A 27,982-nucleotide genomic window follows, 5' to 3' on the forward strand; every position below is an offset into this window, starting at 1 on the left:
AGTGCTGCCCTCTAGTGGTCACCGCCTGTCACTGCAACCATACAGGTTTCTCAGCTTTTTGAAGGCCCAGATTGAAAGCTTGCAATACTCCATTCTTTACACAAGCAGTCCCTCAAAGGGAAGGAAAGGAGGAGAAAGGGAAGGAAAGGAGAAAGGGAGACTTAATAGTTAAATGTTCATGGATCAGAAATTAAGAAAACTAGCACAATTTCTTATTTCAGAAATATTAAACAACTGGCAAGTGTTAATGTTTTAAATGCTGTGGACGATTCCTTTCGAAGCCATATTTCCATACAGAGCTGTCACGGCAAGAATGAACGTGGCAGGTAAGTGCAGAGGATGAATGACACGAGGGAGCACAACAGGGAATGAATTTCCACTGGGCCGTCAGGGCCGGGACTTCAGAATCAGAAATACTGGGCCAGTGTCTGCACCTTCCTGGCTGTGGAGCTGTGTGCAAGTCCCTTTATGTTGCATCACTGAGCTGGTTCTCATGCGAAGCGCACCTCTGGTTGGATCCCTGTCACACTGAAACCAGAAGGCCCTGCCTGCATGCCAGCATTACCAGTGGCTGAACAGTTTGGAGCAGCCTGTTAAGCCTTTTGTGCCTCATTGTCTTGAGGGGAATAACAGAACCTTGCAGGGCTGTGAGAGTCCATGAGCTGAATCCTTCGAGGGCTTGGAAAGAGTGCCTAGCCAACATTTGGTGTTAGATGTCAGTGGTATAACATGTCTACAAGGAACCTAGGATAAAATCAACATGCTCTTTCTCCTCTCCCTGGCCAAAGTCCTGGTGTCCCCATCACACTTGTGACTGAAGTAGAGGATACCCCTCAAATACAGCACAGTCCTCACAATATCCTTCAGGTCTATGGGTCTCACTGTCTTTTCCGCACAGAACTTCTGGTGTTATAAAATCTAGCGTCATTTGAATGCTGCTCCCAATTTCTGCTGGTATTTTGAAGAAGCAAAGCTAATAAGCTTCCTTTGACTTTGAATTCCTTTGGCTGCCCAGAAAGCCACCTGTGAAATCAGAATGAGCTGACCTAACATCTCCGCTAGAAGGCAGAGCATACCACCCTCTGCAATGGTGGACCCTGGATTGGCAGGAGCTGTGCCCATCTATACACGACCAGGGCAACACTCACTTCCCCTGGCCACTCCAAGGGCCTGCTGCATGTCTGTGCTTGACTCTTGTTCGGTGCTTAGGAACGCAGCTGCAGCCACAGAGGATCTTTTGTCCATTTACAACCAAGTAGCCGGAGAGGGCAGCTAGCACAATAAGCTGAATCAGCCCAACATCTCACTCAGCCCTAACCTCATCAGCCCCAAGCTCTCCATTGGTTCAAAAAGCCTCAGGAACACATGGCAGATCCAGACCAGGTCCATAGGCCAGAGCTGGGGCTGGGGCAAAGAAACACACGTGAGCTTATACAAAAACATTTTATTTACTGTTGTTTCTTCTTCTCATACCGATCCCGACCTGGAACCCAGCCAGCTTCTAAGGCATCCTGCTGTCTGGTTCTTGAGTGTGGGGCGCTAGGAACATGGCTAGACCTTGTAGAAAAGTGGGGAGTCCCCCCTCCCAGCAGATACAGAAGTTGGAAGAAGCTTTCTTGCCTAGCTGAAGCTACAGAAGCTTCCCAATGTAGCCCCTTAAGTCAGAGGGTACATCTCCAAAGGATGGGCATGCATAAGAAATAACACGGCTCTCAAAGTCCTGGAGCAGAACCAGTCTCTCACCTGGAGACCGAGCTCAGTAGTAAGGGGTGTGTGTGAGTGTGTGTGTGTGAGTGTGTGTGTGTGTGTGAGTGTGTGTGTGAGTGTGTGTGTGAGTGTGTGTGTGAGTGTGTGTGTGTGTGAGTGTGTGTGTGTGAGTGTGTGTGTGTGTGTGTTGCAGTTTTAGGGTGCTAAGCAGGAAAAAGTTCGTCTGGTGAAGGAGGGTACAGGAAAACAGGATGTGTTTGGGGTAGGGCAACCTGTTGAGAGCAATTATAGCGCTTTTGGGAGTGGTCATCGCTACTACCCAGAGGAGGAAGAAGAGAGAGTTCTGTCCCCACTGAGACAAAGGACAAAGGACACAACAAACACTTTTGGTCTGAGAGTGCCAGTAAAGAGCACTCATTGGCACAGAAAAGGGCAGCCAGCCCTCCTCTGCCACACATGGGCTCGGCTACTTCACGGGCCACCACAGCCCACTCTGCCATTCCTGCCTTGGCACAAGTTCTGCTGGGCACTGATGCTGCCAGCCAGACTGGAGAGGGTGGGGCAGAGACAAGGGGCGGCCCGCCTCTGACATGAGACCTATCAATGGCCATATTCAGCTTGTTCCCACAGTCTGACGCTTTGAGTCAGACACACAGGACTCTGCTAGCAGGCACTTGGCCCACAGAGTCTGACACACAGGACCCCAGAGGTGTGCTCTCAGAAAGAAGAGCCACAGAACAGCGTGCATTCATATTTCCCGTCCCAGGACCTGCTCTGCAGGCTCAAAAGTCCGAGTCTGCATCCAGGAGCTCGGCCTCCATTAGGTTAGTGCGGGAATGAATGGATCCCAGCCCCTGGAGGCGGCCCTGAGCCCAGACCCTGGGGGCTGAGGCGCTAGGAAGAAATGGGTCTTGCTGGGGACTAGGCTCGGGACAGAAGGGGTTGGAGACTAGAGTCCAGGCTCCCTGCCGGCAGGACTCTCCTGTTCCCCAGGCATTCGCGGCTACCAGGCACTTGTGCCGGGGCAGCTGGGGCAGCCGAGGGACTGCGCTGGTGGCAGGGACAGGGGTGGGCTGGTGAAGCTCAGGACCTGGTGTCAGTGGGCACACCTCCTTCTTCCTCTTCCTCCGCTTCTTCTTCCGGCCCAGGCGCTTCTCCAGCTCTGGGGAGATCTCTGCCTCAACCAGCCACAGGTTGGCTTGTTCCTCCGGTGGCACTGTCAGGAGGAAAAAAGGACACAGCTTAGAGCTTTAACTCTGTCCTTGCCACCCTCCCCTCCCCGGAGCCCCAGCTCTTGAGTTCTGGGACCCATCACTCTAGGCTCCCCAAGCCTCGGCACCCCTTCAGATCCTCTGGGGCCCTTCCTTCCTTCAGGAGATAGAGCCCCCATACCTGGAGTTGCCACAGGGGTGACAGACACATCCTGAGGCAGTATGGCTCCTCTCCGAGCCACCATTTTGGTGACATGCTGGGCCCAGGCAGAGGAGACATCAGCAGAAGGTTCATTGAGGTCAAAAGCCAAACCCGCTTTGGGAATGAAAGGAAAGAAGGAACAATGACTCTTCCTTTATGTGACACCACTCACCTTTCTAGCCAGCCCCTCCCACCGCAGCTGGCAGAGTCCACTCTGTAACCAGTGATTCCTGCCCATTCGGAATCTGAGGGGAGCAGCTTCTGGTCCCCAGAAGGTAGAACCTGAGACCATAAGTTCAGGCCCTGCACCCTGACTTACTCTGGCCCAGAAAAGCCACTGGAGATGTCAGAGAAGAAGGGATAGGGAGCAGAGTCCTCAGAGACCAGCAAGAGCAGTGAACAGGCCCCCGGAAGAAAGGAACGGGAAGGATGCCATTGTAAGCCTGGAGCAGAGCGCAAGTGAGTGGAAATGCCTTATCACTCGGTTTGCCAAGCATCCGAGTGTCCTGGGTGGGGATGGCACTGTGGAGGTTAAGTGTCTCAGTGGGAGAACAGACAGAGGCTTGCTCACCCACAGGACCGTCGTGGGAGACGGTGTGCATGCTGAAGGAGAGCTCCTGGCCCGGGTTCTGCAGCAGTTCCCGCCGCTTGGAGAAGGCCTTGGCAATCATCTTGCTCTTCTTGATCCTTTTGGGCTCATCGTCACTCTGTCCAGTCAACCTGAGAACAGGAAGGCTGGGGCTGCGGCACGGGGGAGCAGCGGCTTCCTTCCAAAGCTATCAGAAGACCCGGGACTCCCCGTTTAAGGACCTGGAGTCCTGAGGACTCGAGGGCCTGAGGCCTTCACTGCAGCAAAGCATACCTAGAGTGCAGGCCCCCTGTGGGCCCCCTTGCAAAACACTGGCTCTCAGACTCAGCTTAGGCCCAAGCCGCATGGGGACAGAAACTGTCACTAGAGGGCAGTGGTGAGCCGCTAAGAAGTTAGGCACACAGCTCTGCGGTGTGTGTGCTTTGGCAAACAGCTGCCCCAGCCTGTGTTTTGGATTAGACAAGGCCTCGAGTGAGGACCCGAGGCTGAGGGTAAGACAGGAAAGACAAGATGAGACGGATGCTGACCCCACCTGCACCAGGTGCGCCTCCAGATGAGCAGCGTGGCCTTGGTCCAGACCCAGGTGCTCATGGCAATGCCAGTGCCAAACATGGCAAACAGGTTGATCTTCTCCACCAGGAGGCTGGGCCGATTCTTGATCTCACAGTCGGGAATGGGCTTCTTGGTAGGCAACCCAATGGTCACATTGGCCTGGCACCTATGGTGGGGGGGGGGGGTCAACAGCTGTCTGAGTCCAGTAAGAAGACACCCAAACGTAAATCCATTTAGGACGGAGCTGAGCCCCAGCATGATTCTCGTGGTGCTCCCTGGTTGGATGTGTCGTCTGTGTGTGTCAGTGCTGGGGACAGAACTCAGGCTGCAAGCACGCTAGACTCTACCATTGAACTATGCCGCTATCTCCCATAACATTCTTTGCAATCATCTGGGGAGCTTTTATAAACTACTGGTGTCTGAGCCTCTGGGACAAGAATCCAGCATCACCGTGGGTACAGATTCCCAGACTGGAAGGTGGAAACTAAGAATGAGCTGGAAGGAGTCAGGGCAAGTGTTCCTACCCCCTATTTTATTAATTAGGCTGATTTATATTTGTGTGTCTATATGTGTATGTCCTGTGTGTGTATACCACTTATATCCGGATGCCTGCAGAGTCCAGGAGAGTGTACTGGATCCCTGGAGCTGGAGTTACAGGTATCTGTAAGCCACCAGGTATAGGTATTGGGAACTGAACCTGGGTCCTAGGGAAGAGTAGCTAGCACTCCCAACAGCAGAGTCATCGCTCCAGGCCAAAAGTATCTCCTTTAAAGGGGAGTATTAGCCATAACTCCAGTAGCAATAGGCATCGTTTGAGCAGTAGAGATGACTTGCTTGCTCTGGTTCATCTTCACTGGGACACAAAAACAAAAGCTCAAGAAAACCTGGCAAACGTGACCAGTTTGCTGAACTGTCACAGGGCCTGGCCCTATGCAGTGACTCGGAGAGAACCACAGGAGGCAGAAGGCACACAGAATGACAGAGAGCTCAGCCCCTGCAGCCAGATCAGAAGCAGGCAGAGAACACAGGAGCTTCTGAACAGTAGCAAACACACAGGACAGCCTGCCCAGGGGCTGAAGCCAGACATGTGCAGCTGCACAGCGGTTTGAAAGCTGTTCATAGCTGAGGCTTGACCCTGGAAGACCACAAGCGATAGGATGCTGCTGCCCAATAGCTGGAGCTCCAACTCTGCCCCTCCCACAACCAACCCCCCCACACACTCACAGCACATAGTCCCGGAAGCTCCGCTCCCACTCGGCCTGGTTGAAGAAGTCGTAGAAGTGGCAGCTGAAGGTGATGAGCACAAAGCCAAAAGCCAGGAAGCCAAAAATGCCTGTGGAATTCAGGGGCAGGACTGGTTACCCGAACAGGCACTGGAGCGACCCCAGAGAGGAGGGCAACTCCCCCACTGCATACTGGGAGAGACAGGGAGAGACAGCCTAGTCCAGGGTGACTACACGCTGGGCTCAGGTCAAGAACTGTATCCTCCAGAATAAATCCAGAAGGTTCTGGAGGCGACCATGGGGGCGGGGGCGCAGGGAGGGAGATGGGCCTGTGCAAGTGGTCTTGGCACCGACAGGGGTGCGCTCACTTGTTACAGGGACTTGCCACCTCCGCTGTCACCTACACCGCGGCTTCGTCCCCCGAATACTCAGCTGTCCCCACTGCTTGTCTGCACCCTGGAGATGCCAGAAGGATCTGAGCTGACCAAGTCCCCTGGGCACCACTCACCCAGGCGCAGCATGGTTTCATTGATCTTGCTGGCGGCCTTCTCGCTCAGAAGTCCAGGGTGGTTGCTCTTGATGGAGAACAGAGTCATGACTCCTGAACGGAAAGACAGCTCAGGCATTAGCCGTGGAGAGGCCACTCTCCTGGGAGGAGTAGGGAGGGAGGTCCTATGGCACTGGAGTCCTACGACTAACTACGACCAGCCTGACTTAAAGCTTGGGGACCAGAGGATGAGAGAGCAGCTGTTATGGGCCAGGGTAACTGTGACAGAGCCTAGAAACCAGGACAGAGAGAGGAAACTAGATGGAAGCTATTCTGATGGAAACAACAACAGTATTGCTCAATGGAAATATATTGTGTGACAGAAATAGAAAATCTTAAGTTTTCTAGTAGCCACATTAAAAAAGAAACTATAATTTTACTATATTTTATAAACCAAATGCATCCAAATCAGAACCACATCTACATTCCATACAACAAATTATTATTATTATTATTATTATTTTGGTTTTTATGAGACAGAGTTTCTCTGTGTCTTTTTTGGAGGCTGTCCTGGAACTAGCTCTTGTACACCAAGCTGGTCTCGAACTCACAGAGATCCACCTGCCTCTGCCTCCCGAGTGCTAGGATTAAAGGTGTGCGCCAACAACGCCTGGCCCATACAACAAATTATTAGTGATATAATTTGTATTTGTTTTCTCCCCCCTTTTTCATGTCTCAAACACACTGTTTTTTTTACACTCAAAAAGCATCTCAGTTTGGCCTCATTTCAACATCCGTGGCTATTGGTTACCATACGGGATGGCTCAGACTCGGAACGTACAGCAGGGGCTTAGATGCTCTGCCAGAACGGCGGAGAAGGCTGAACAGAAGGTTGACAGTTCAGTGGGAGGAAACCCAAACCGACAAGGAAAACCAAGAAAAATGAGCTAGGAACCAAGGCAAATCATGGGGTGGCAGATTGAGACGGGGGAAATTAGGGACCAGTAAATCTGTACATGTTGTGAAAACTGTTTGTGTATGTTAGGGAATGAAATGACTTGTTAACCAAGCTCCAAAAACAAGCAGTATATTTCAAGGTAATGTGAGCACACATAAGCAATGGCCCCAAGATGATCCGTGTGGACCAGCTACGTGTTCCAGGGTATTCATCATACAAGTACACCCTCACAAAGGATAAGAGGGTCTGGAATCTAGCCCAAGCTCCCCTTAAAAAAAACAAAACAAAACAAAACCAAGAACCTTTGTCATGGTTTTGGACGAAGAAGTACATTTTTCTTTGTACACAGAAGTGCTGTTCTGCCTCTGGGGTCATCTTCTTTCTACACGGCACCAAGGTCTTGGGTCTCATGTTAACGGCACCAGGGTCTTAGGTCTCATGTTAACGGAAGGCAGCAGAGGGGGGAAACTCCCATTCCTACTCCCACGGAGCAGATGCGCAGTGCGCCACGTTCCCTGGCTGGCCCTGGCTGCGTCACTCACCTCGGATGAGGAAGTAGCCGCCCACAATAAGCACCAGGCCAATTGGGGCCAGCACAAAGCCAGCTCGGTACCGGTAGTTCTTGTAGCCCACAAAGCAGATGCCGCTCACGGAGTCTCCATCTACCTGTAGCAGGAAGGTACGGAGGGAAGAGTTAGCTACGGCTCCTCCTCCAAGCTTACCCCTTTCAGCCAGCGTCCCACCACCATACCTGGGCCACAGCGAGGATTGCCACAGTGAGGACAAACGGGAGGGACCACGTGAGCAGGTGAAAGTAGGAGGTCTTGCCCGAGAGAGGCTGGTAGGTGGTGCCCAGGGCTTTGAAGGAAGTGTGCCAGGCATAGGTGAGGACCACGAACCAGACCACTCCAGCCATCAAGGCATAGTACACGATGACAAAGATGATGACGCAGGACAGGGTCTCGCTGGAGCTGTGAAGACGAGGGTTGTCACTGGAGGAGGTCATTTTGTTCTCTTCTGCCAGGTTGCTCTACCCGGTGCCCAGGCCCTAGTCTACCAAAACATGGAGGGTGCCCGGGAGTTTAAGACACAGGCCAGATGTGAAGAGGCTCCAGGGCACATCTCTTTGAAATGACACCGACAATTCCGCTCAGCACTGAACACGGTAGGGCAGAGCTACCAGCTGGTCACCTTCAAGTCCAGCCCCTTCCCGTTGTGGGAAATGCGTCTTTCTCCTCCCGCCCTCACCTCCGGGTCCCCAAGATACTTACGTGGGCTCCCCAAATCTCATGGTGCCATCTGCTCGGCAAACAATCTCCCGGCGGGCACCATCCATGAACTGGGCCAGCCAGCCAATGCTGCCCACGAAGAAACATGCATTGACATAGAAGAGAATAACCGCAGGGTAGCGATTGGAGTTCCGCCAGTCAGCCACAAAGGTGGCCTAAAGGGAGAAGCGGCCGTGCAGTGAAGTGAGGGTTTGCTCTGTTGCAGATGCCTGATCTGAGCCCAACACGCCCCCGTAACCTAGCAAGCCACTTGATTTTAGGCTATCAAAAGTCCCGTGCGCTGGCCCTTGAGCCACTGCTCACCAGGGTGAAGAGTGTGCAGAGGCCGGTGACCGCCCCAAAGGCTGCGATGTAGCTGTGCATGTCCTGGTGCTCGGCCTCGGTGAAGAGCGGGTTCTGGCACTGGATCCCGCAGCCCTCCACATCCTCGTACCAGCTCTTAGGGTTGTCCGTCCGCACCAACGGTGCTTCGCACCGGCCTGAGCTGTTGAACTTGATGTTCTGCGCCTCGTTCTGGCACAGGGAAGGAGAAAGGAAACACCCAGGGGAGAGAGGTAAGTCAGGGCTGAGGCTCTTGTTTGGGAAAGCCTGGCAAGGGCAGGTATGCGGGCTGGAGGCCATTTGCTGCTCATGGTTCTACAGCCTTGGACAAATTATTTGACCACTCTGTATCTCATTTTCTACACCTGAGAGAGTAGCCTCTACCTCATGTTAGGACCTAAGGATTAGGTTAAAGTTCCCATAATGGTATTTGTATGTAGAAAATGGTAATTAGTGTTATTATCATTCTGATATCACTTCAGAGGTCTCTTTTCCAACCCACACTAGCTCACAGCCATGTTTTCCTGCTCCTAGTGCTTCATGTACACATACCCTGACTCCTACATATAACAAAAGTCCCTGAAGATGGGATCCTGTGGCTCATAACCCCTCTAACACCACAACTGTAACAGTGAACGCTCAAAAACTATTTGCTGAACGCATTACCTGGGTCAACAGAGAAACCTCCAGAGAGACCCAGGCAGCGGGTTAGAGCTTGGGTTTGTGTTTCATGTGTTGCAGACACAGGGTCTCCTAGGAAAGACGTGTCTGGCTCCCCTGCACTCAGTCCAGTGCTGCTCTGTGCCAGGCTCGACCACCCTATCTTGCCCCCCAGGGCACTTACTGGGCATCCTTCGGGGAAGTGGTCTGGGGTGCAACGCAGGAAGTCAGGCCATCCTCGCTCCCGCTCCACAATGGCACAGGGGCCTCGGGTGGCCTGGCAGAGGGTGCGGCTGGGCAGCTCCACACGGTCGTTCTCACACTTGGGCATGTAGACAGCACACAGCAGGGGCTGGATCACAGCCCAGCAGCGGGGAGCATTCCGGAGGCCTGGAAAGTGGTGACAGCGTTAGCACACTGTGGCAAAGACCCCTCCTCATTGACCCAGCTGTAACTCCTGCTCCCTAAGCCTCCGCCATACTATTTCTCAACAGGACATCCGGAGAGGGCCATCTTTGTGCTACAGGGCTGCCCCATGCAATTGCAGGGCACTTAGCACCCCTAGACCCTGCTCTCTAAATGCCAGCAGAACCCTGAGCTCATTGTGACAACCAAAAATATGCACTCTCAACTCCAGAGATGTCAGCTAAAAGAGGGCCGGAAGAGAAGGGCCAGAATTGCTAGGCATAGTCTAGCTCTTTAAAAAACAATTTAGTTAGAGTTATATATTTTATATCATGTGAGAGTATTTCGCCTGTGTGTTTACACTGTGTGTATGGCTGGTGTCTGCAGAGGCCAGAAAAGGCCCCGGATCCCCTGCACATGGAGCTACAGATGGTTGTGAGCTGCCATGTGGGTGCTGGGAGTCGAACAGGATCCCCTGCAGGAGCAGCCAGTGTATAACTGCCGAGCCGTCTCTCCAGCACCACGTGGTCTAGTTCTTGATCAGATGTTGGCTACCTGAATTCATTCACTTTGTGCAAGTCCATCCAACTTATGATGCATTCATGAATGCAGACACTATAATTCACCTACCGTTCTTAAAACAGCTGTCACTTTTGAATACCCTGTTGGGGGTAGAAGGGCCTCTGACTGAGAACCTCAGGTGGGGAGTATCTCCTTAGGGTGGTCTCTAAACCCTTCTATAGGCCTCTCTCTTCCAATGCAGAAGGTCTGTGGGACCCATTCTCCAGAACCAAGAGATGTTTCCCCATGCCCAGCCCCCAGAGCCCTTTTTTCCTCTTACCAAGCTGAAGCAGAGAAAGAAGAGATGGGGCTTAAAGGAGGTACTCAGAGGAGCCAGGAACTCCAGAGCCAGAGGAGGAAACAGGTCAGATGGAGAGAAACAGAAGAGGCTCTCTGTCCAGTGCAGAGGGAGGAAAGACAGACGCGGTCAGCACAGACACACAGATGTCTCCCCAACCCCCAGCCCAGCCTAGGTGCTGAGGTGCTCATCCCCGGTCTCCGCTTGCTCCGCCCTCATGGCCCCTCTGAGACCACACCTACTTTGGGAAGACCAACATTTGGTGAGGCAGGCAACCGTTCTCTGGGGGGTTAGCAACAGAACCCAGGAGCAAGGAGAACTGACATTGTGACTGGCCTGCCTGGGTCCAGATCTGAGCCCCACTCTGCCCTGGCTGTGAACACAGTACTTTATCTCTAGCCTCAGTCTCCTATCTGTGAGATGGAGAGGGCAGTTTACCTTGAAGAGCACTGGGCAGAGTAAGAAATGCTACATTATGTGTCTGGTACAGCACTTAATCAGGTGCTAAGAGGAAGACTAGCTGTTTTTAGTATCAGTCTGAGGCCTACTCTAAGAGTACTCCAAGGTACCAAGAAAGGTCCCTGCCAGTTATGATGCAACGTTCTTAGGCAACAGTCCCTCCTCTGAAGCCAGCCACATCACCTGGGAACCTTTACCACCCACTCCAGGAAACTCTGAGTCTGTGGGCTTAAGTGAAAAACAGAGCAGCTGGGAGGCCACCGTAAGGGAGCTATGCAATGTGTCCTGACTTGTGAGGAGGACGTGTCCCCACGGACACATCACGAGGTAAAGATGTCCTAAGAAGAAAATGCATCTAGAACCCTTGAACTCCTGAGCAGCCAAGTTTAACAACACAATATGCTGTATGTAACATGCTGAATATTTCCCCTTGTGATCCAATGGCTAAGCTGGACTGTGGCTAATGGCTGCTGCCTAGCAGCTGGAAAAAAAAATCCGACCACATACGGCTAACCTGGAAAAGGATCCAAATTTAAAGGCAGTGGCATGATGTCTATTTAACGTATGTCACTTCTGCACCATCCTTAAGACAAAAAGTTGTTTAAGTGGAACCACTATAAATTGGGGCTGTCTGCTTAAATGCAGATGGGGAGCCTATGATGGCTCAGTAGGTGAAGGAGCTCGCCAAGACGCCTGACGACTTGAGTTTGAATGCTGGGACCAACTCCCTTAAGTTGTCATATGAATCCCACATGTCCACCATGACACGTGACACACAGGCATGTGCGCACACACTCACACACACACACACAAATGTAATAAAAGTTGTTTAAAAAAGAAAATAGGCCAGACATGGTGGCACATGCCTTTCATCCCAGCACTCAGGAGGCTGGAAGATCTCTGGGTCTGAGGCCAGCCTGGTCTACAGAGCGAGTTCCAGGACAGCCAGAGCTATGCAGAGAACCCCGTCTTGAAAAACAAAAAGCTAAAAGCAGATGAATATGGTGACTACACAGCTCCATGCTTTTTATAAATCAGAATTTTATAGCATGTACTCTATGCTTTTGTCTAAATTCACAAAATGGCAAAAGAGACGCGTGGGGCTGGGATGTACCTCAGCTGGTAAAGGTGCTTGCCTAGCACAAATGAAGTCCTAGTTTGATCCCCAGCACTAGGAGTTCAAGTTCATCCTGGGCAACAATACATACAAAGGTCAAGGCTACTCTGGGACCTATGAGACCTTGTCCAACCAAGGGGGCAGGGAGGAGGAGTTTATTGAATGCTTATCACTCATACACTTAAAATACAAAAGGGGGAAGCTACCCGAAGTATTTTAGGAAGTATCAGGCAGGTTTTTAAAAATGCGCTATTTTTCTGGACTTCATGACATTGTTTTTCTAATTTTAAGTATTTTATTTCATACTTTAAAAGCTTTCTCAATATGTAGCTCCAGCTACATAGTAGATCAGGCTGGCCTGGAGTTCATAGAGACCCACCTTTCTCTGCCTTCCAAGTACTGGGATTAAAGGCTTGTGCCAATAGGGGAAAAGTGTCGTGCCCTCCCCCCACACACACCGCTTCCACAACCACATACCCACACTCCAATTCTTATATAAAAGTCCAGGGCTAGATATGGGTCAGGGTTAAGAGTGCATGTTGCTCTGGCAGAGGACCCGAGTTTAGCTCCCACAGCAGGCAGCTCACAAACCCTGGGACTCCAGTTCAAGGGGTTATCTGTATCTCTGGCCACCCTGGGTACACACACACACACACACACACACACACACACACACACAGTAAGAATAAGTAATAGGCCAGGTGGTAGTGGCGCACCCCTTTAATCCCAGCACTCAGGAGGCAGAGGCAGATGATGGATCTCTATGAATTCAAGGCCAGCCTGGTCTACAAAGCTGAAAAGAGACAGAAAAACTCTGTCTCAAAAAAAAAAATAGTAGGGGGCTGGAGAGATGGCTCAGAGGTGAAGAGCACTGACTGCTCTTCCAGAGGTCCTGAGTTCAATTCCCAGCAACCACATGGTGGCTCACAACCATCTGTAATGAGATCTGGTGCCCTCTTCCGGCATGCAGGAATACATGGTGGCAGAAAGTTGTACACATAATAAATAAATCTTTAAAAAAATAGTAATAATAAATCTTTTTTTAAAGAGAAAATTCCAGGTGGGTCAAAAATAACTACAACATTTTAAAAATCAAAGTAGTAGAAGAAAACATGAGAAGGGAAGGGATATTGCTTGGTGTGTGTGTGTGCGCACGCGTGCGTGCGTGTGTGTGTGTGTGTGTGTGTGTGTGTGTGTGTGTGTGTGTGTGTAACAGAGATCAACATCAGGGACCTTCCTCCATGACTCTCAACCTTACTTTTTTCTCTAAAACATTATCACATTTTCGTTTCACTGCTGCTGCTGGGGGAGGGGCTGTGCACGAACGCACATGTGACGGGGACTGTATTTGGTTAGAGGATGGCTTTCAGGACTCGGGTCTCTCCGTCCACCACGAGGGTGCTTTTACCACTGAGCCATTTCACCAACCCTCCATTTTATTTTTTGAGACAGGTGTCTCCCTGAATCCAGAGCTCCTTGACTTGATAGACTGGCTGGCTCCTAGGCCTAAGGAATCCTGCTGTGTTTTCCCCAGTGCTGGAATTACTGTAGTGCCACTCCGTGTCTAGACTTTGGCACAGATGCTGGGAATCTGGATTCAGGTCCTCACGGCTGCACAGCAAGCATTTCCCCCACCTATTACTTGAATGAGAACGGCCCCACACCCACAGGCTCATCATACATTTGTGTGGCCTTATTGGAGGAGATACGTCACTGGGGACAGGCTTTGAGGTTTTTAAAAGCCCACAGCATTCCAGCGTAGCTTTGTCTCTCTGGGCCTCATGTTTGCAGGTAAGAGGTAAACTCTCAGCTACTGCTTCAGCGATATGCCTGCCTGCCTACTGCCAGGCTGCCCCACCGTGATGGTCAGGGACTCTACCTCTGTAAGTCAGCCACAAGCAAATCCTTTTCTTCTGTAATTTGTCTGGGTCATGGTATCTTATCACAGCAATAGGAAGGTTTGTTTGTTTTTAAGACAGGATTCCTTTCATATAATCTTGACTGGCCTACAACTCACCAGGTAGGTCATCCTGGCCTCAAACTTACGACAATCCACATGCCAAAGCCTCCCAAACCTGGGGTTTTAAAGTCATCGTGTCTGGCTTTGTGAGTTGTTCTTGTTTGTTTGTTTGTTTTTGTTTTAAGCCTTGGAGTAAGAATGGCCTTTTGAAGCATGACACACATGCAAAATAAATAAACAAATAACCTTGAAGCTATGAAATAAATGAATTTTAAAAAACTTCAGAGAAAAATCTGTTAAATTCAGTAGGGTAAAAAAACAAAACGAAACAAAAGCATGGCCGGGTGTTGGTGGCGTATACTTTTAATCCCAGCACTCGGGAGGCAGAGGCAGGAGGATCTCTGTGAGTTCCAGGCCAGCCTGGTCTACAGAGCGAGTTCCAGGACAGCTTCCAAAACAATACAGAGAAACCCTGTCTCGAAAAATCACCCCCCCCAAAAAAAAACAAGAAGCATGGGGATAGAGAGATGGCCCAGCAGGTAGGAGCACTTGGAAGTCTTCCAGAGAACCCCAGTTAGGTTTCCAGTACCCACATCAGGAGACTTATTGTTATAACTCCAACTGCAGGAGATCCAACTCTCTCTCCTTGCCTCAGAGGACACCATGCACATGTGATATACACACACACACATAAATAAAAATCAATCTTTTTAAAAAATAAATCATAAGAAAAGTAGCATACTGAGAAAATAGTTCTATTTTATATATGTGACTATATATAAATGATAAAAGTCTAATCTCCTTAAATGCACAAAGCTCTTCCAAATCAGTAAGAAATGGATAATCCTGTAGAATGATGGGCAAAGGCAGAGTAAATCACACAGAGAACAAATGTGTGGCCTCTAAGAACATAAATCTTCAATTTCAGTCTTAACAAGATAAATGCAAAACTAAACCACAGTGAGATATAACGTTTTATATCCTTTAGACTAGTAAAGATGAAAACATTTGAAAATATTAAACCATCAAACACGTGGGGGGAAACAGGCACTTTTATATAATGTCAGAGGTAACAAATAGTGTTAACCCTCAGGGAGACCACTTAACGTCAAAACTTCATAACAACTTAACGACAGCAGCTGATGGTAGATGTGATGATTCATGACAGTACTGACTGTAACAGCAAGAGAAGGAAAAGCAGCTTGAGTTCACACCCTTCATAGGAGACTGGCCATAACACACGTCAGAGGCTGACAGGTAGCTCAGTGTTAGAGCAAGTGCCTGGTATGTGCGAGGTCCAGGGTTCCAGTTCCAGCATGTGCGCACACGCGTGCACACACACACACACACCCCACAAGCAATATAGCTCAACACAGGCTGCTCAGCAGTTAGGAGCACAGGCTGCTTTTCCAGAAGAACAGTGTCTGGGCCCGAGCACCCGCATGGTAACTCACAATCATGTCAGGTGTGCACTTATGGTACAGACACGCACAGAAACAAAACGCACTGTGGTGGTTTAAATAAGAACGGCCCCCACAGGCTCATGCACGTGAATGCTTGGTTCCCAGCTGGTGGAAGGAACTTTTTGGGAAGGATTAGGAGGTGTGTTCATGTTGGATGTGGTGTGTCACTGGGGGTGGGCTTTGAGGTTTCAAGTCCATTCCCAGTTTGCTCTCTCTCTCTCTCTCTCTCTCTCTCTCTCTCTTTCTGTCTCTCTCTGCCTTGTGGTTATTGTTTCAGCATGTAAATTCTCAGCTATTACCCCAGCACCATGTCTACCTGTCTGCTGCCACGCTCCCCACTATAATGATCACAGCCCCGCCCCCTCCCAGAAACTGTAAGCAAGCCTCCAATTACATGCTTTCTTTTATAAGTTGCCTTGGCCATGGTGCCTCTTCACCACAGTAGAAAAGTAACTAAGACATATTTGTAACACACGTATTTTAAAATATATATTAGAATACAATTCAGAACTGAACTATGCACACTAAAGTATACTGAAATACAATGGTGTCCAATAGTCATTGTTAAATGGACACAATGGACTGGAACCTTCTGGGGAAACCTGAGGAAAGGTGAAGGACATCCAGAAATATATCAGGCATCTCTACAAGGACACAAAAGCCAGCATTAGTGACTGCCTGAGAGAAAATGGGTACCAGGAAGCAAAAAGTGGGGTTTAGTTTGTTCTCTTTCAATTCTACGTCACATGTATGTACCACCTGCTCCTTAGAAGCAATTCACGGAGGCAGAGGCAGGCGGATCCTGTGAGTTCAAGACCAGCCTGGTCTACATAGGAAGTTCCAGGCCAACTCTCAGCAAACCTAGCTCAGCCTTTGGAGTTCTGGGTTACTGGTGTGAGCTACCACATTTGGTTGATGCACAGACACTCACATGAGTATACAGACGCTTTCCAAATCCACTTTTTATTAGTTTTTATATTTAGTTGTTAATTTATTGTGGTGTGTGTTTGTGTATACTCTGTACCTGATGAGCTGAGTTATGTCTCCAGACCCCACGTGGAGGGAAAAGACACTGACCCCCCCAATTGTCCTCTGCTCTCAAGTCTACTGTGGAATGCACACAATAAGTAATAAAAGTCTGGGCCAAACTGTAGAAAATGTTATTTTAAAATTCTATTAATAGTTGGACATGGTAACACAGCCCTTTAATCTAGCACGTGGGAAGCTGTGAGTTCGAGAGCAGCCTGGTCTGCAGAGCGAGTTCCAAGTGAACCAGGGCTACATAGTGAGACCCTGTCTCAGTAACTAAGTAGAAAGTAAACAAATGTCAAAATTGTACATATATTATTATTATTATTTTAGCACTTGTGTTATTTTTTTTGTTTCATGTTCTATTAAAAGAAAACCAGGTGTGGTAGTAGATATTTTTAATTCTAGTAATTCTGGAGAATAAAATGGGAGGATCCTGTGTTCAGTGCCAGCCTGGAGACATACTGAGACTCCTATCTCTAAATAAATAAATGAATGAATAAAATAGAATAAATAAGTAATATGGCTGATGACTCAGGGAGTGAAAGTGCTGGCTGCCAAGCCTGTTGAATTCCAGCCCCAGAACCCACAAGAGAACCAGCCACTGCAAGTTTTCCTCTGGCCACACTTAGCTGTCTCTCTCTCTCTCTCTCTCTCTCTCTCTCTCTCTCTCTCTCTCTCTCTCTCTCTCTCTCTCTCTCTCTCTCTCTGTCTTTTTCTGTCTCTCTCTCTCTCTCTCTCTCTCTCTCACACACACACACACACACACACACACGTACATGTATGTAATAAAACGTCTAAAAAATAAAAGTTAAGGGTTGGAGAGATGAGATGGCTCAGCGGTTAAGAGCACTGACTGTTCTTCCAGAGGTTCTGAGTTCAATTCCTGGCAACGACATGTTGGCTTACAACCACCTTGAATGAGATCTGGTGCCCTCTGCTGGAATGCAGGCAGAAGACTGTATACACAATAAATAAATAAAATATTAAAAAAAATAAATGAATAAAAGTTAAAATTAATAGATACAACTTTTCTCTTTCTGGATTCATTTCCTTCTCTGGGAAGTTTTTCCACCTCCTAATAATTTATGTATTTACTTATTTTATTTTTAAGCTTAGTTGTTAAAAACAAAAAGGAAAACACAAAAGAGTGAAAGCCAGACCCAGTGTCACACAGCTGTAATCCCAGCATTTGGGAAATGGGGTCATAAAGGACAAGTGTTCAAGGTCATCTTCGGCTGTGTGAGACTGTCTCCAGGCCTGGCAGCAGGCAAACACTGTCACCTATTGAGCAACCCCTAAGGCCCTATTCTGTAATTAAACAAACAAACAAAAACCCAGAACCCACCTTTTCAATATTATTTCACTCTATTTTTGTGTGTGAGCGTTTTGCCTGCATGAATGTATTTGCACTGCATGCATCCCTGGTGTCTTTGGAGATCAGAAGAGGGGGCCCGACCCCCTGCAACTGGAACTGTGGATGTGACCATCTGTGGGTGCTGGGAACCAAACCTTGGTCTTCTGCCAGAGCAGCAAGTGTTCTTAACCACTGAGCCATCGCTCAAGGCTCCAACAACTTTGTAAAACCTTAACTGGTATGCAAATCCCATAAATGTTACGCATATTCATCAGATATCACGTAATCTTTGAGACACGCATATGCTGGATGATGGTTAAATCTGGTTAAGTATATTCATGTCCTGAAAACTTTGCCATTTCTTTATGGTGAAAACTTTCAAAATCTTTGCTTCTGTTTTTTTTGGTTTGTTTGCTTGTTTTAAATACACAGCTGATAACTCTTCTCTAGAGTCAGCAGAACTTGTGTCCTGAGCTGAGTATTGTAGCACCCATTGGTCCACCTGTCCCCGGCCCCTCCTACACCTCTACAGACTCCAGACTCTGGGAACCACCATTCCACTCTCAACTTCTAGTCAACCAACTTTTATAGCCCACCCAGGAGTGAGATCACACAGTATTTGTCTTTCTGTAACTCCAACCATGTTCTCACATGACAGGATCTCATTCTCCATAGGACTGAAGAGCATTTCATTCTGTATCTGCATCATGGTTTGTTTTGGTTTTGAGGTAGGGTGTCAGTATGTAGCCCTGGCTGGTCTTGAACTCACAGAGCTCCACCTGCCTCTGCCTCTGCCTCTGAGCGCTGGGATTAAAAGCGTGCGCCACCACATGGGGCACGTTTCCTTTTCCATTCATCCATCAGCTGATGGATGCTTCGGTTTTCTCTTCTTAGCTGGGTGACTAATGCTGTAGTAAGCGGGGTCACAAAAGTGTCCCCCCAGCCCACTGGCAGCAGGGTCACAAAAGTGTCCCCTCAGCCCACTGGCAGCAGGGTCACAAAAGTGTCCCCTCAGCCCACTGGCTGCACTCCCTCTAGGCACATATCTAGTAGAGGAACATCTGGTCACAGAATAGTTCTATATGTAATCTCTTAGAGGGACCTCCACAGTGATTTCCACAAAGGGCGTACCCTTGTGGTGATTTACCTTTGGGGTAATTACCTACACGCACAGTGTGTAAGGGCTTCTCCTCCACACACATTCTCATTGGCACCTTATTGTCTTTCGTTATTTTTTATATTGTCTATATTTTTACAACAGCCATTCTTACTGGGATGAGTGGCATTTCCATGGTGACTACTGATCTTCTTTTAAGGGATGTCTCTCTAGATCCATTGCCTTCTTTTTAAGCCAGCTTGTTTAATTTCATTTGGTTTTTCTATGAAATGAAATGAGTTTTGAAGTTCTTATTATATTCTAGATAGATGATCCTACACATTGTTTTAAATCCATGGGCTTTACTTTATAGATTTAAAAACACTGTGTTAAAAGTATGTGGGTTTACCAGCTGTCAGAGAAGGCGAAGACCATGCTAGAAAGGAAGACATGGTGACTAAGACAATGTGATATGAACAGAACAAAGATCCCAAAACACACACAGAAACTTGAACTACGGCGGATTGGTAGACAACAGAAATTGATTTTAACAAATGATGTGATTGAGGCAATATATGTGAAACTAGATCTCTAAAAACAAACAAACAAAAACCAAAAATACCCGCAGGTGAATTACATGCCTAAAAGTGACTGGGAAATCTATAAAGTTTTCTCATAAGAGAGTAAATTCATGATTTGGGGAGAGAAAAGGATTTTTTCTAAACAAGACACACACACACACACACACACACACAGGCACAAATCATAAATGTTTGATAAATGACTACATTAACGTTCAAATATTCACACAAAGAGGAGAATGTGAAAGCAAGCCACGAAGATATTTTAACACTCACAACCTAATGAAGGGTTCATATCCAGCATATATGAAGAATTCCCACCAACCTAATAAAAATGACAGGCAGCCCTCTTGAAAAAAAACAGATCAGTAATTTCCACAGATAGTTCACAAGAGAAATCCAAACCGTCAAAGATCATCTGCAAAGATGTTTACCCTTACAAGTAATCAAGGAAATGCAAATTAAAACAATAAGGACTAACGAGGTAGCTCTGAGGTAAAGTGATGGCTTCAGATGTATGGGGCCCTGGGTTTGAACACCAGCAAAAATTAAAATCACATTAGCCGGGCCTTTAATCCCAGCTCCCAGGAGGCAGAGGCAGGAGGATCTCTGTGAGTTCGAGGACAACCTGGTCTACAGAATGCATTCCAAGACAGCTAGAGCTACATAGAGAAACCCTGTTTCAAAAACCAAAAACCAAACCAAAAGAATAAAATGGACAAATTGCAGCGTGTTCATATGGTGAAAGTATTCAGGAATGAAAAGAGCTATACTAACATGAATGAATCTTATGTAATAAAGAAGCAAGACATCTGGGCATGGTGGCTAACGCCTGCAATCTCAGCATTGGGAGGCTGGATTACCAGGAGTTGGAGGCCAGCTGGAGCTAGAATGAGACCACCCATCAAATAAGTAAGCAGCCAGCTAGCAAGGCTTGAGAACTGGGGACATGGTCCAATAGCAGAGCGCTTGCTAGCACATATGAGGCCCCAGGTTTGATCCCCAGCACTGAAGTACGGGAAACCAAAACATAAAGAATGTAGCTCAGTTGTAGGGTGCTTTCATAGCAGCTGCCAGGCCCTGGGGTCAGTCCTCAGACATGGTAATTATTTTTTTATCCAGTATCTTTGTATTTTATGTACTTTCCTGTGTGCCTTGAATAGTTTGCAATTAAAAGAATGAAAGCGTGAAGCAAAAATGAAAACCTTGGCCTATGGGTACATTTTCTGTATTTTCATACTACACACACACACACACACACACACACACACACACACACACACGCACACACACTATTTACTTATTTTGAAATAGAGACTTGCTATGTACAGCCCAAACTGGCTTCAAATTTACAACTATACTTCTGCCTTAGCCTTCCAAGTGCTGGGCCTCAGACATGTGTTCCAATGTGTACACACACACACACACACAGAGTTTTTAATTGCCCTGATGGTCAGCCTGTTTTTGGAAACAGCCAGAAGGAAATTCTTCCTAAACTCTCCTTGCCAATTACCCACCATCACCAACAACATCCCAACTTGAGGTCTGAAAGACCAGTGAAAAATTCCTCCTGGTTTTTCGGTCTTTTTTCTGCTGGCTGGGCCCTGGCAATGTAACCGAGACACACACCCATGTATACACAGAGGTAGCACAGCAGTAGAGGCTACGTGCTGGTTCTCAGGGACCCATCCCTTACCACCTGCAGGCTTCTCTTTCTTGCTTTCTCGCCCCACTTACTAAACCAGATTTGGCCCAAGGTGGACCATGGCCTGGACATTATGTTTGTCTGGTCAGCTTGGAATGCATGGTAGGACACATTTCCAGTGGTAATGGGGAGAGACACTAAGTGTGCAAAGAAGCCCAAGTCTGGAGAGACGAAAAACATGGGAGAGACCTGAGTTCTATCCACACCCAGAAATCAGAACTACCTAGTTATAAACTCCGCCATTGGCAGCTTTGGCCATCTGGATGAAGGGAGTATACAATGACCTGTTCTCTATGGCAACTTCCCCTTCCAGATCTGTTAGGAATCTCCCTGTAGATATCCACTGAGCAGTTTAACGCACAAAGCCGAAGTCAAACCCAAACTTTCTTCCTCGGCCTTCCTCTACCAGCAGGAGGAAAGAATGGCACCACCCCACAGCATCTCACGCTTGCCCTGCCCAGTCAGGGTGGCATCCACTCACCAGCAAGTCTACTTCCAACTCTCTGCAACCTGCCCAGCCTTCCGTCCATTACCCCCACCCTGACCACCACCATCTCCCACCTACATTATTGCATCCGTGTCCTGAACAAGTAACTAGGATCCAGGTTCTCCCTTCTTTCTCTCTGGTGGCTGCTCCTACAGCAACCCACACCCCCCAGATGCATATGTGTGCACCTGAGTGTGTGTATACACACCACATAGGAAGATTACCGAGGACAGAGGAGAACACTGGATTCCCTGGAACTGGAGTTATAGGCTGTAGTGAGCTACCAGGTGTGGGTGGTGGGAATCAGACCCAGGTCAGCAAGAGTTCTTAACCACTGAGCAATCACTCCAATCCTTCCGTCTCCCTGTTTGTTTGTTGTTTTTTGGAGATGGGGTCTTGAGCCTTAGCTGGCCTGGTACTCACTATCTACTCAGCTGACCTACAACTCACAGCGATCCTCCTGTCTCAGCCTCCATACTACCATGCATCACCACACTCAGCCCAAAGTAATCTTTCAATAATGCAAATATGATTACATTTTCCCCTTGCCTAAAAACATTCTTTATCAGAGGATCCTTGTCATCTTTTGATTGATAGCATCTTAATTTGCTAAGGGATAAGAAGCCGTGGCTTTCCGGTTTTATCTCGTACAGTCCTTCTTCTAATGTGCCTTGGTCTAGTTCTATGCCACTATCAAATTTCTTTCTAAGTACCATGCTCTGTACACGCTATCGCCTTTTTCCATTCCAACCCTCCCTTGGCATTCCTGCCTATTTCTCAGGTCACTGTTAGATGTCAGTTTCCCTTGCTTCCCAAAACTCTTTGTGTACCTTCAGCACCTATGATGTCACCATACGTTTCACAGGTATCGCTAACACCTGCTTAATTGTCCTTTCTCCTCTTGAAATCAAAGAGCTCACTTCTGTAATCTCCATCTTGATATACCTCAGTCCCTGTCCCAGGATGTGATGTACCCAACACTGTATACTCAGCACCGAGAGACTCTGAAAAACATGAAGCTCGAATCTCTATCCTCAAAAGTTTATGATGAACACAAGCCAGAATATCTTTATCGCCCACAAAACCACCTGCTAAAGTTAGACAATGCCTAACACTAAATCAGGACCTGTAATTCCAGACAGGACAAACACTAGCTTCTGACTCAAACACACCTGTGATCCTCACATATGCCTGGCTTTCACCCTATCCACCTACTGATCCAGCCTGTGACAGCAGCCACTTCCCGTCCACACACAGAGAAGAGACCTGAGTTGTAAACAAACAATGGACAGCAAGAGCTCAGTGTGACCCAGAAGCTTTGGGCTCAGAGCTTACACCTCTGCACGGCCCAGATTAGGCGGCTGGTGAGACTGGAGTCTGAACAATCAGCGGTCGGCTCTAACTCATGCACACCCCTGCCAGCTCAGCAGCTGCTCTCGGGCATACGGGCTGGAAAAAAGGTCTCCCACTTCCTCCTTGATCTGATGGCAACTTCCCGTGTCACTTGGGAGAATTCAAGCATAGGCGCACAAATAAATCAATACTATACACACAGAAACTATCACACACACACACAGTATACCCTTTCAATAACACGAAACTTGATGATTAGAAGTGCTGAGAAATCTGCGATTTTTGGTTGTGAGCCTAACAGCTGAGCCATCTCTCCACCCCTAGATCTGCATTTTTAGATTGCTGCTTCCTAAACTCTAGTCTTATTTCAAGTGATGCTCAGAAGTACCTTGTTGAATCTTTCTTTTCTTTTTCTTTTTTTGGGGGGTGTTTTGTTTTGTTTTGTTGAGACAGGATCTCACTATGTAGCTCTGGCCATCCTGGAACTCACTCTGTAGACCAGGCTGGCCTCAAACTCACTGAGATCCAGCTGCCTCTGCCCCCCAAGTGCTGGGATAAAGGCGTGTGCCACCACGCCCTGTTGAATCTTTAAAAGAAAATATTGTGTTTATTTGTGTGTGTGTGAGAGAGAGAGACAGAGACAGAGAGCGCAGGAACAGAGGTGCCATGGTACACATATGGGCGTCAGGCAACTTTTAAGACTCAGTTCTCTTCCTCTAGCTTGGGTTCTGGGGATCAAACTCAGATCACAGGGCTTGCACAGCGAGCACTCCTACCTGAGCCACCCTGCTGGTTCTTTCTTTCATGTTCCTTTTTCATTCTGTCAGTCTTTCGCACACATATTGCATGTATATAACTTCAAAGACTACAATTATATTCCCTCTGTATATCCATTCTTATATCTTCTATACTACATTCATGCAAACATATTATCACAGGTGTGTATGTGTGAAATCACACAGACCTTACATTATAGTAATTTATGGATTTTTTTCAAAGCTACTCTTGATTACATATAGCTTTCTGCTTTAGATTCTGACTTCAGACTCTAGGTTCTCAACCTTCTTAATGCTTCGACCCTTTAACCCAGTTCCTGGTGTTGTGGCGACCCCTCCCACCATAAAATCCTTTCGTTGCTACTTCATAACTGTAATGTCGCTGCTGTTACGACTCATAATGTAAATATCTGTGTTTCCCGATGGTCTTAGGTGACCCCTGTGAAAGGGTCGTTAAACCCTTAGAGGGGTGGAGACCCACAGATTGAAAAATGCTGTTTTAGAACATCATTTCCATGTAGGATACAGTTCTACCGCCTGGGTATGGGCCATCCTCCAAATTCCTCCTCCAGTATCAAGTCAATAACTTATGGCCTCAGGCAGCACTCAGCATCAGCTGAGAACTCTAGTGGTCAAGTTGACATGACAGTCTACCTACTTACAACACTGCCCCACTAGGATCCTTGAGAAGGCTAGGGGCGCAGCAGGCCAGTCTGTCAGGCCCTCAGGTTTGCTCCTAGCTCCGGATTTTCCTTTCTTTTTCCATCAAGGACAGCTTTTACATCACATGGGGAGAGGGTGACAAAGCTAGTTACCCTCCCCAGGACCCTACAGGCTTTTCGTCCAAATGGGTGACAGGTAGGTGGATAAACCGTTCTGTATGGACTAGGAAGGACTTGTTTGGGTGCAGACTGCAGTTTCCAGGCTCTGCCACAATCCTACCCCGAGTAAAGGACTGTGGGACTTCCAGCCACCCTGGACTGTGTCCACGGGCTCTCAACACCCCGGACTTAGTGCTCTGCCATAGCACTCACTGGCCTGAGGCTCCACGTTTCCAAAGAGTCACACACAATTGCTAAAACTGTCTCCTTCCTTCTTAACCCGAGTGGGTCAGAGTTTCCATTTTTCAGATAAGGAAACTGAAACGTGTAAAAGTAAGGCAAAAATCACAGGTTTCCATCTGATCTAAATCAAGATTCTCAGATGGCTCATTTGACTTTTAGTTATTACAAGGGAGCATCTTTTCCTTCAAAATTTCACATTTTTTCCTCACCCCTTCCCTCCAAATTCTTAAATGTTTTCCACCTTCATCCTCCCCTTTCTTCTCTCCAACTCAGATTTCCCCAAAGTCTGAACACTGCCCAGAGTCCCTGTGGATCTTGCTTCAAGAATACATCTTTCCCTTTGCTGTGGCTGAGAGAACCCTACTCACCCGCCCCGCGACCCCCAAGCCCATCGTTGCTCAGGCTCTTTGTAACTGACTGGCTTCCCCAGTCCTTCGCTCCCATCCCTTCCCCATCACCGAGGGTCTCCTTCCGGCACACAACCGGCCCCCAAAGTTCCAGACTCGTTCCTCCGGCTCTCCCGGGTGCAAGCCGCTCGCGCCCAACAGTTCAGGCCTGAACCTTTTCTTTTTCCATCACTGTCCCGTCCCATCACTTCTGCGTCGCAGTCCCGGCTCCCGCGCGCTTACCCGACCAGAGCACGAGCTTGCCGTGCGCTTCCTCCTGTGAGTCGGAGTCCCCAGCCAGCAGCGTGGTGGTGGCACCGTAGGGCAGCGCCGAGCCCAGGCACACGTTGTAGCGCAGAGGCTCGCAGTGGGCGGCCCGGCCACAGTGGCTCAGCAACGGCGGCGGAGGGCTGGTCACCGGCGCGTTCCTCCTCCCGCTACCGCCGGCGCTGCGAGGCCCAGGCCCGGTCGCGTTCCCGCTCAAGGGCGTCCCCCGGCCCGGGCCCCCCAGCAGTACCACCAGCAGCAACTGCAGCAGCCTCGGGGACCACAGCTCGGGCCCACGCGCGGAGCGGCCAGCGGCCATGGCCAAACCCGCCAACTCAGCAGAAGCCGTGGCGCCCCCGCGCTCCCCGGAGTCCCCTGGCCAAACACACGACCCCGGGGGCCGCGGAGGCTACTTAGGCGACCAGTGCGCCCCGTGAGTCTGGGGCCGGCATTCGCCAGGCGCAGCGCGCGTCCGGGCCCCTCGGCTCCCAACTTTGCAAACTTTGGAACCCGGGCCCCATGTTGGGCAGCGCAGGCCCGGGCCAGGATGCACCGACTCCGGACTCCCTCGCCTGGCGATCGGAGTTGTCTTCAGCCCTGGGAGCCCCCTGGGGCTCCGATCTCCAGCCCCATTCCCTCTCCCACCATTAAAACCAACTCCCAGCCCCTCGATGGAGGCCAGGCTCCGGCCGGAGGGTGCGGGAGTCGGCCCCCGGCTCCGCCCCCACGCCAGCCCGCGGCCCAGCAGCCACCTCCGCGCGAGCGCGCCGCAGCCCCCTGAGCTCTCCCTGCCGACTACCGGGCTCCTTTGTTGCTCTAGCTGGCCCTGCTCTCTGGAATGCATGGGCCTCGCGGAGCCAAGCCCTGCCCCCCCCACCCCCCTCCGCCAAGACTAGGGGAGGGCTTGGGCGAGGGAGAGCAGGAGGAGAGTAAAGCTGGGGAGGAGGAGCCGAGCTTCGGAGGCCTAAGCGCCTCCGGGGCTGGGGCTGGGGGATTTAGGAACCTTCATTCCACCCGGCGCCATGAGGGAGTGAGATGCGTGCAAGTCGTGTCCCAGAGCTGCTGTGAGGCACTTGACTGAACCTTTAGTTGTTCGACGTGATCATTTTCAGGAGAGGACTTTTCTCCGGGTTTGGGGTAGCAAGCAGCGGGATGCCTGAAGTAGGCAAGAGTTTTCACTCATCTCTGCCCAATTCCCCTGCCCCGCCGATCTTTCTTGGGTTTGGTTTAGATCTTTCAGCTTAACCTGGAACCCTGGTGAAGAACCGTGTTTGGGGTTTCTGCTTCTTCAAATTCTTTCAGCTGGAGATCTATGTGGGAAAATGAGCTCAGAGTCACCCAGAGTAGTTGCTATTTGTTACCTGTGGGAACAGAAGTCTGGCGTGAGAACAAGTCAACACCAAACATTTATTGCTCAACTGTGTCGTCTGGACTGTGATTCCCACTATGTCCCTGGTGCGTCTTTTGTCTATCTTCCATGAGTCCTCGCTGCTCATTTGCCCCTCATCTGTCCCATGAAGTTTCTGCCGTTCCCTTCCCCGCTTAACTCCTCTTGCTTTCCTCATTATTTCAGGCAGCTCCTTTACGTGGCAGCTCCCTTACGCAAGGGAGGCTAGGAGACTGGTTACCTTGAGTAACTTCTTGTGACTGATCGGGCGACTCAATAGCAAGGGAGGCTAGGAGACTGGTTACCTTGAGTAACTTCTTGTGACTGATCGGGCGACTCAATAGCGCAGTTTTTTTTCCCTCCTCTCCTTGTTTCTGTAAGAACAGTCCACAGCCTAGCTCACTTAACAAAAATAGTTTCTATTACCCTTGTTGTTCAAGAACAAATTGGCTACTAAACTTCAGATACTCTTAATTGGTACCCGAGTCCCCAGAGTTATGGAAGGAATTTAATTCAATGTGGGGGCTTGTTTTTGTATTAGTTCTTTTCCTGACACTGTGGTGAATATCTTAACAATAGAAACCTTAAGGGAGAAAGGACTTATTCTGGGCCCACAATTTCAGGTCACAGTCCATCATGTGGAGAATTCAGGCAGGGAATTGAAGCATTCACCATCGCTAGCAGAGAGAAATGGACGCATGCATGCTTACTGGTACTCATCTGTACTTACACTGTCCAGCATCCCCTGCCTAGGGGATGGTGCTGCCCATGGCAGGCAGGCCTGCCTGTATCAACTAGTGCAATCCGGGCAATCGCCCACAGACACACCAACAAGTCAGCTTCAACTAGAGATCCCACATTGAGATCCTCTCCCCAGGGCATTCTAGATTGTGTCAAGTTGACCATTGAAACTATCAAAAGAGGCCTTCTAAATTCAAGTGGAACTTACCTTCTTATAGTCTTTGTATCCACATAGCATTTAGCTCACATACTATATGCGTTTAGCTCATTTAGTATTTACATATTAATCAC

General features: G+C 48.9%; 1 protein-coding gene across 3 annotated transcripts; it reads right to left on the reverse strand.

Annotated features, from left to right (window-relative positions):
* Positions 1-1,429: 1,429 nt before the first annotated feature.
* On the reverse strand, positions 1,430-26,260 carry Smo (smoothened, frizzled class receptor). 3 transcript variants are annotated; one of them, XM_040728606.1, is made up of 12 exons: positions 25,540-26,251; positions 9,384-9,589; positions 8,522-8,731; positions 8,201-8,373; positions 7,681-7,900; positions 7,472-7,595; positions 5,993-6,085; positions 5,486-5,594; positions 4,242-4,427; positions 3,692-3,840; positions 3,100-3,234; positions 1,430-2,923 (listed from the first exon to the last, which is right to left on the reverse strand). In XM_040728606.1, the coding sequence occupies exons 1-12, from the start codon at positions 25,880-25,882 to the stop codon at positions 2,490-2,492; spliced, it is 2,382 nt and encodes a 793-aa protein (XP_040584540.1). In that variant the 5' UTR covers positions 25,883-26,251; the 3' UTR covers positions 1,430-2,489. The 3 variants fall into 3 exon arrangements, with proteins under 3 accessions (XP_040584540.1, XP_040584541.1, XP_040584542.1); XM_040728607.1 differs by lacking the exon at positions 25,540-26,251 and adding an exon at positions 10,446-10,595; XM_040728608.1 differs by lacking the exons at positions 1,430-2,923; positions 3,100-3,234 and adding an exon at positions 3,290-3,563 and having other exon boundaries at positions 25,540-26,260.
* Between the last annotated feature and the right edge of the window lie 1,722 nt (positions 26,261-27,982).

This window comes from Mesocricetus auratus, unplaced genomic scaffold (assembly GCF_017639785.1).
Source record: "Mesocricetus auratus isolate SY011 unplaced genomic scaffold, BCM_Maur_2.0 Super-Scaffold_100019, whole genome shotgun sequence".
In the NCBI taxonomy this organism is placed as follows: domain Eukaryota; kingdom Metazoa; phylum Chordata; class Mammalia; order Rodentia; family Cricetidae; genus Mesocricetus; species Mesocricetus auratus.

Excerpts from the sequence above, each read along its gene's own strand:
- Smo (XM_040728606.1), bottom strand. The coding sequence starts at position 25,882 with ATGGCCGCTGGCCGCTCCGCGCGTGGGCCCGAGCTGTGGTCCCCGAGG. Across the intron at positions 6,086-7,471 it reads CGGCTACTTCCTCATCCGAG|GAGTCATGACTCTGTTCTCC; the intron begins GTGAGTGACGCA and ends CTTTCCGTTCAG. Across the intron at positions 3,841-4,241 it reads TGGAGGCGCACCTGGTGCAG|GTTGACTGGACAGAGTGACG; the intron begins GTGGGGTCAGCA and ends TCCTGTTCTCAG.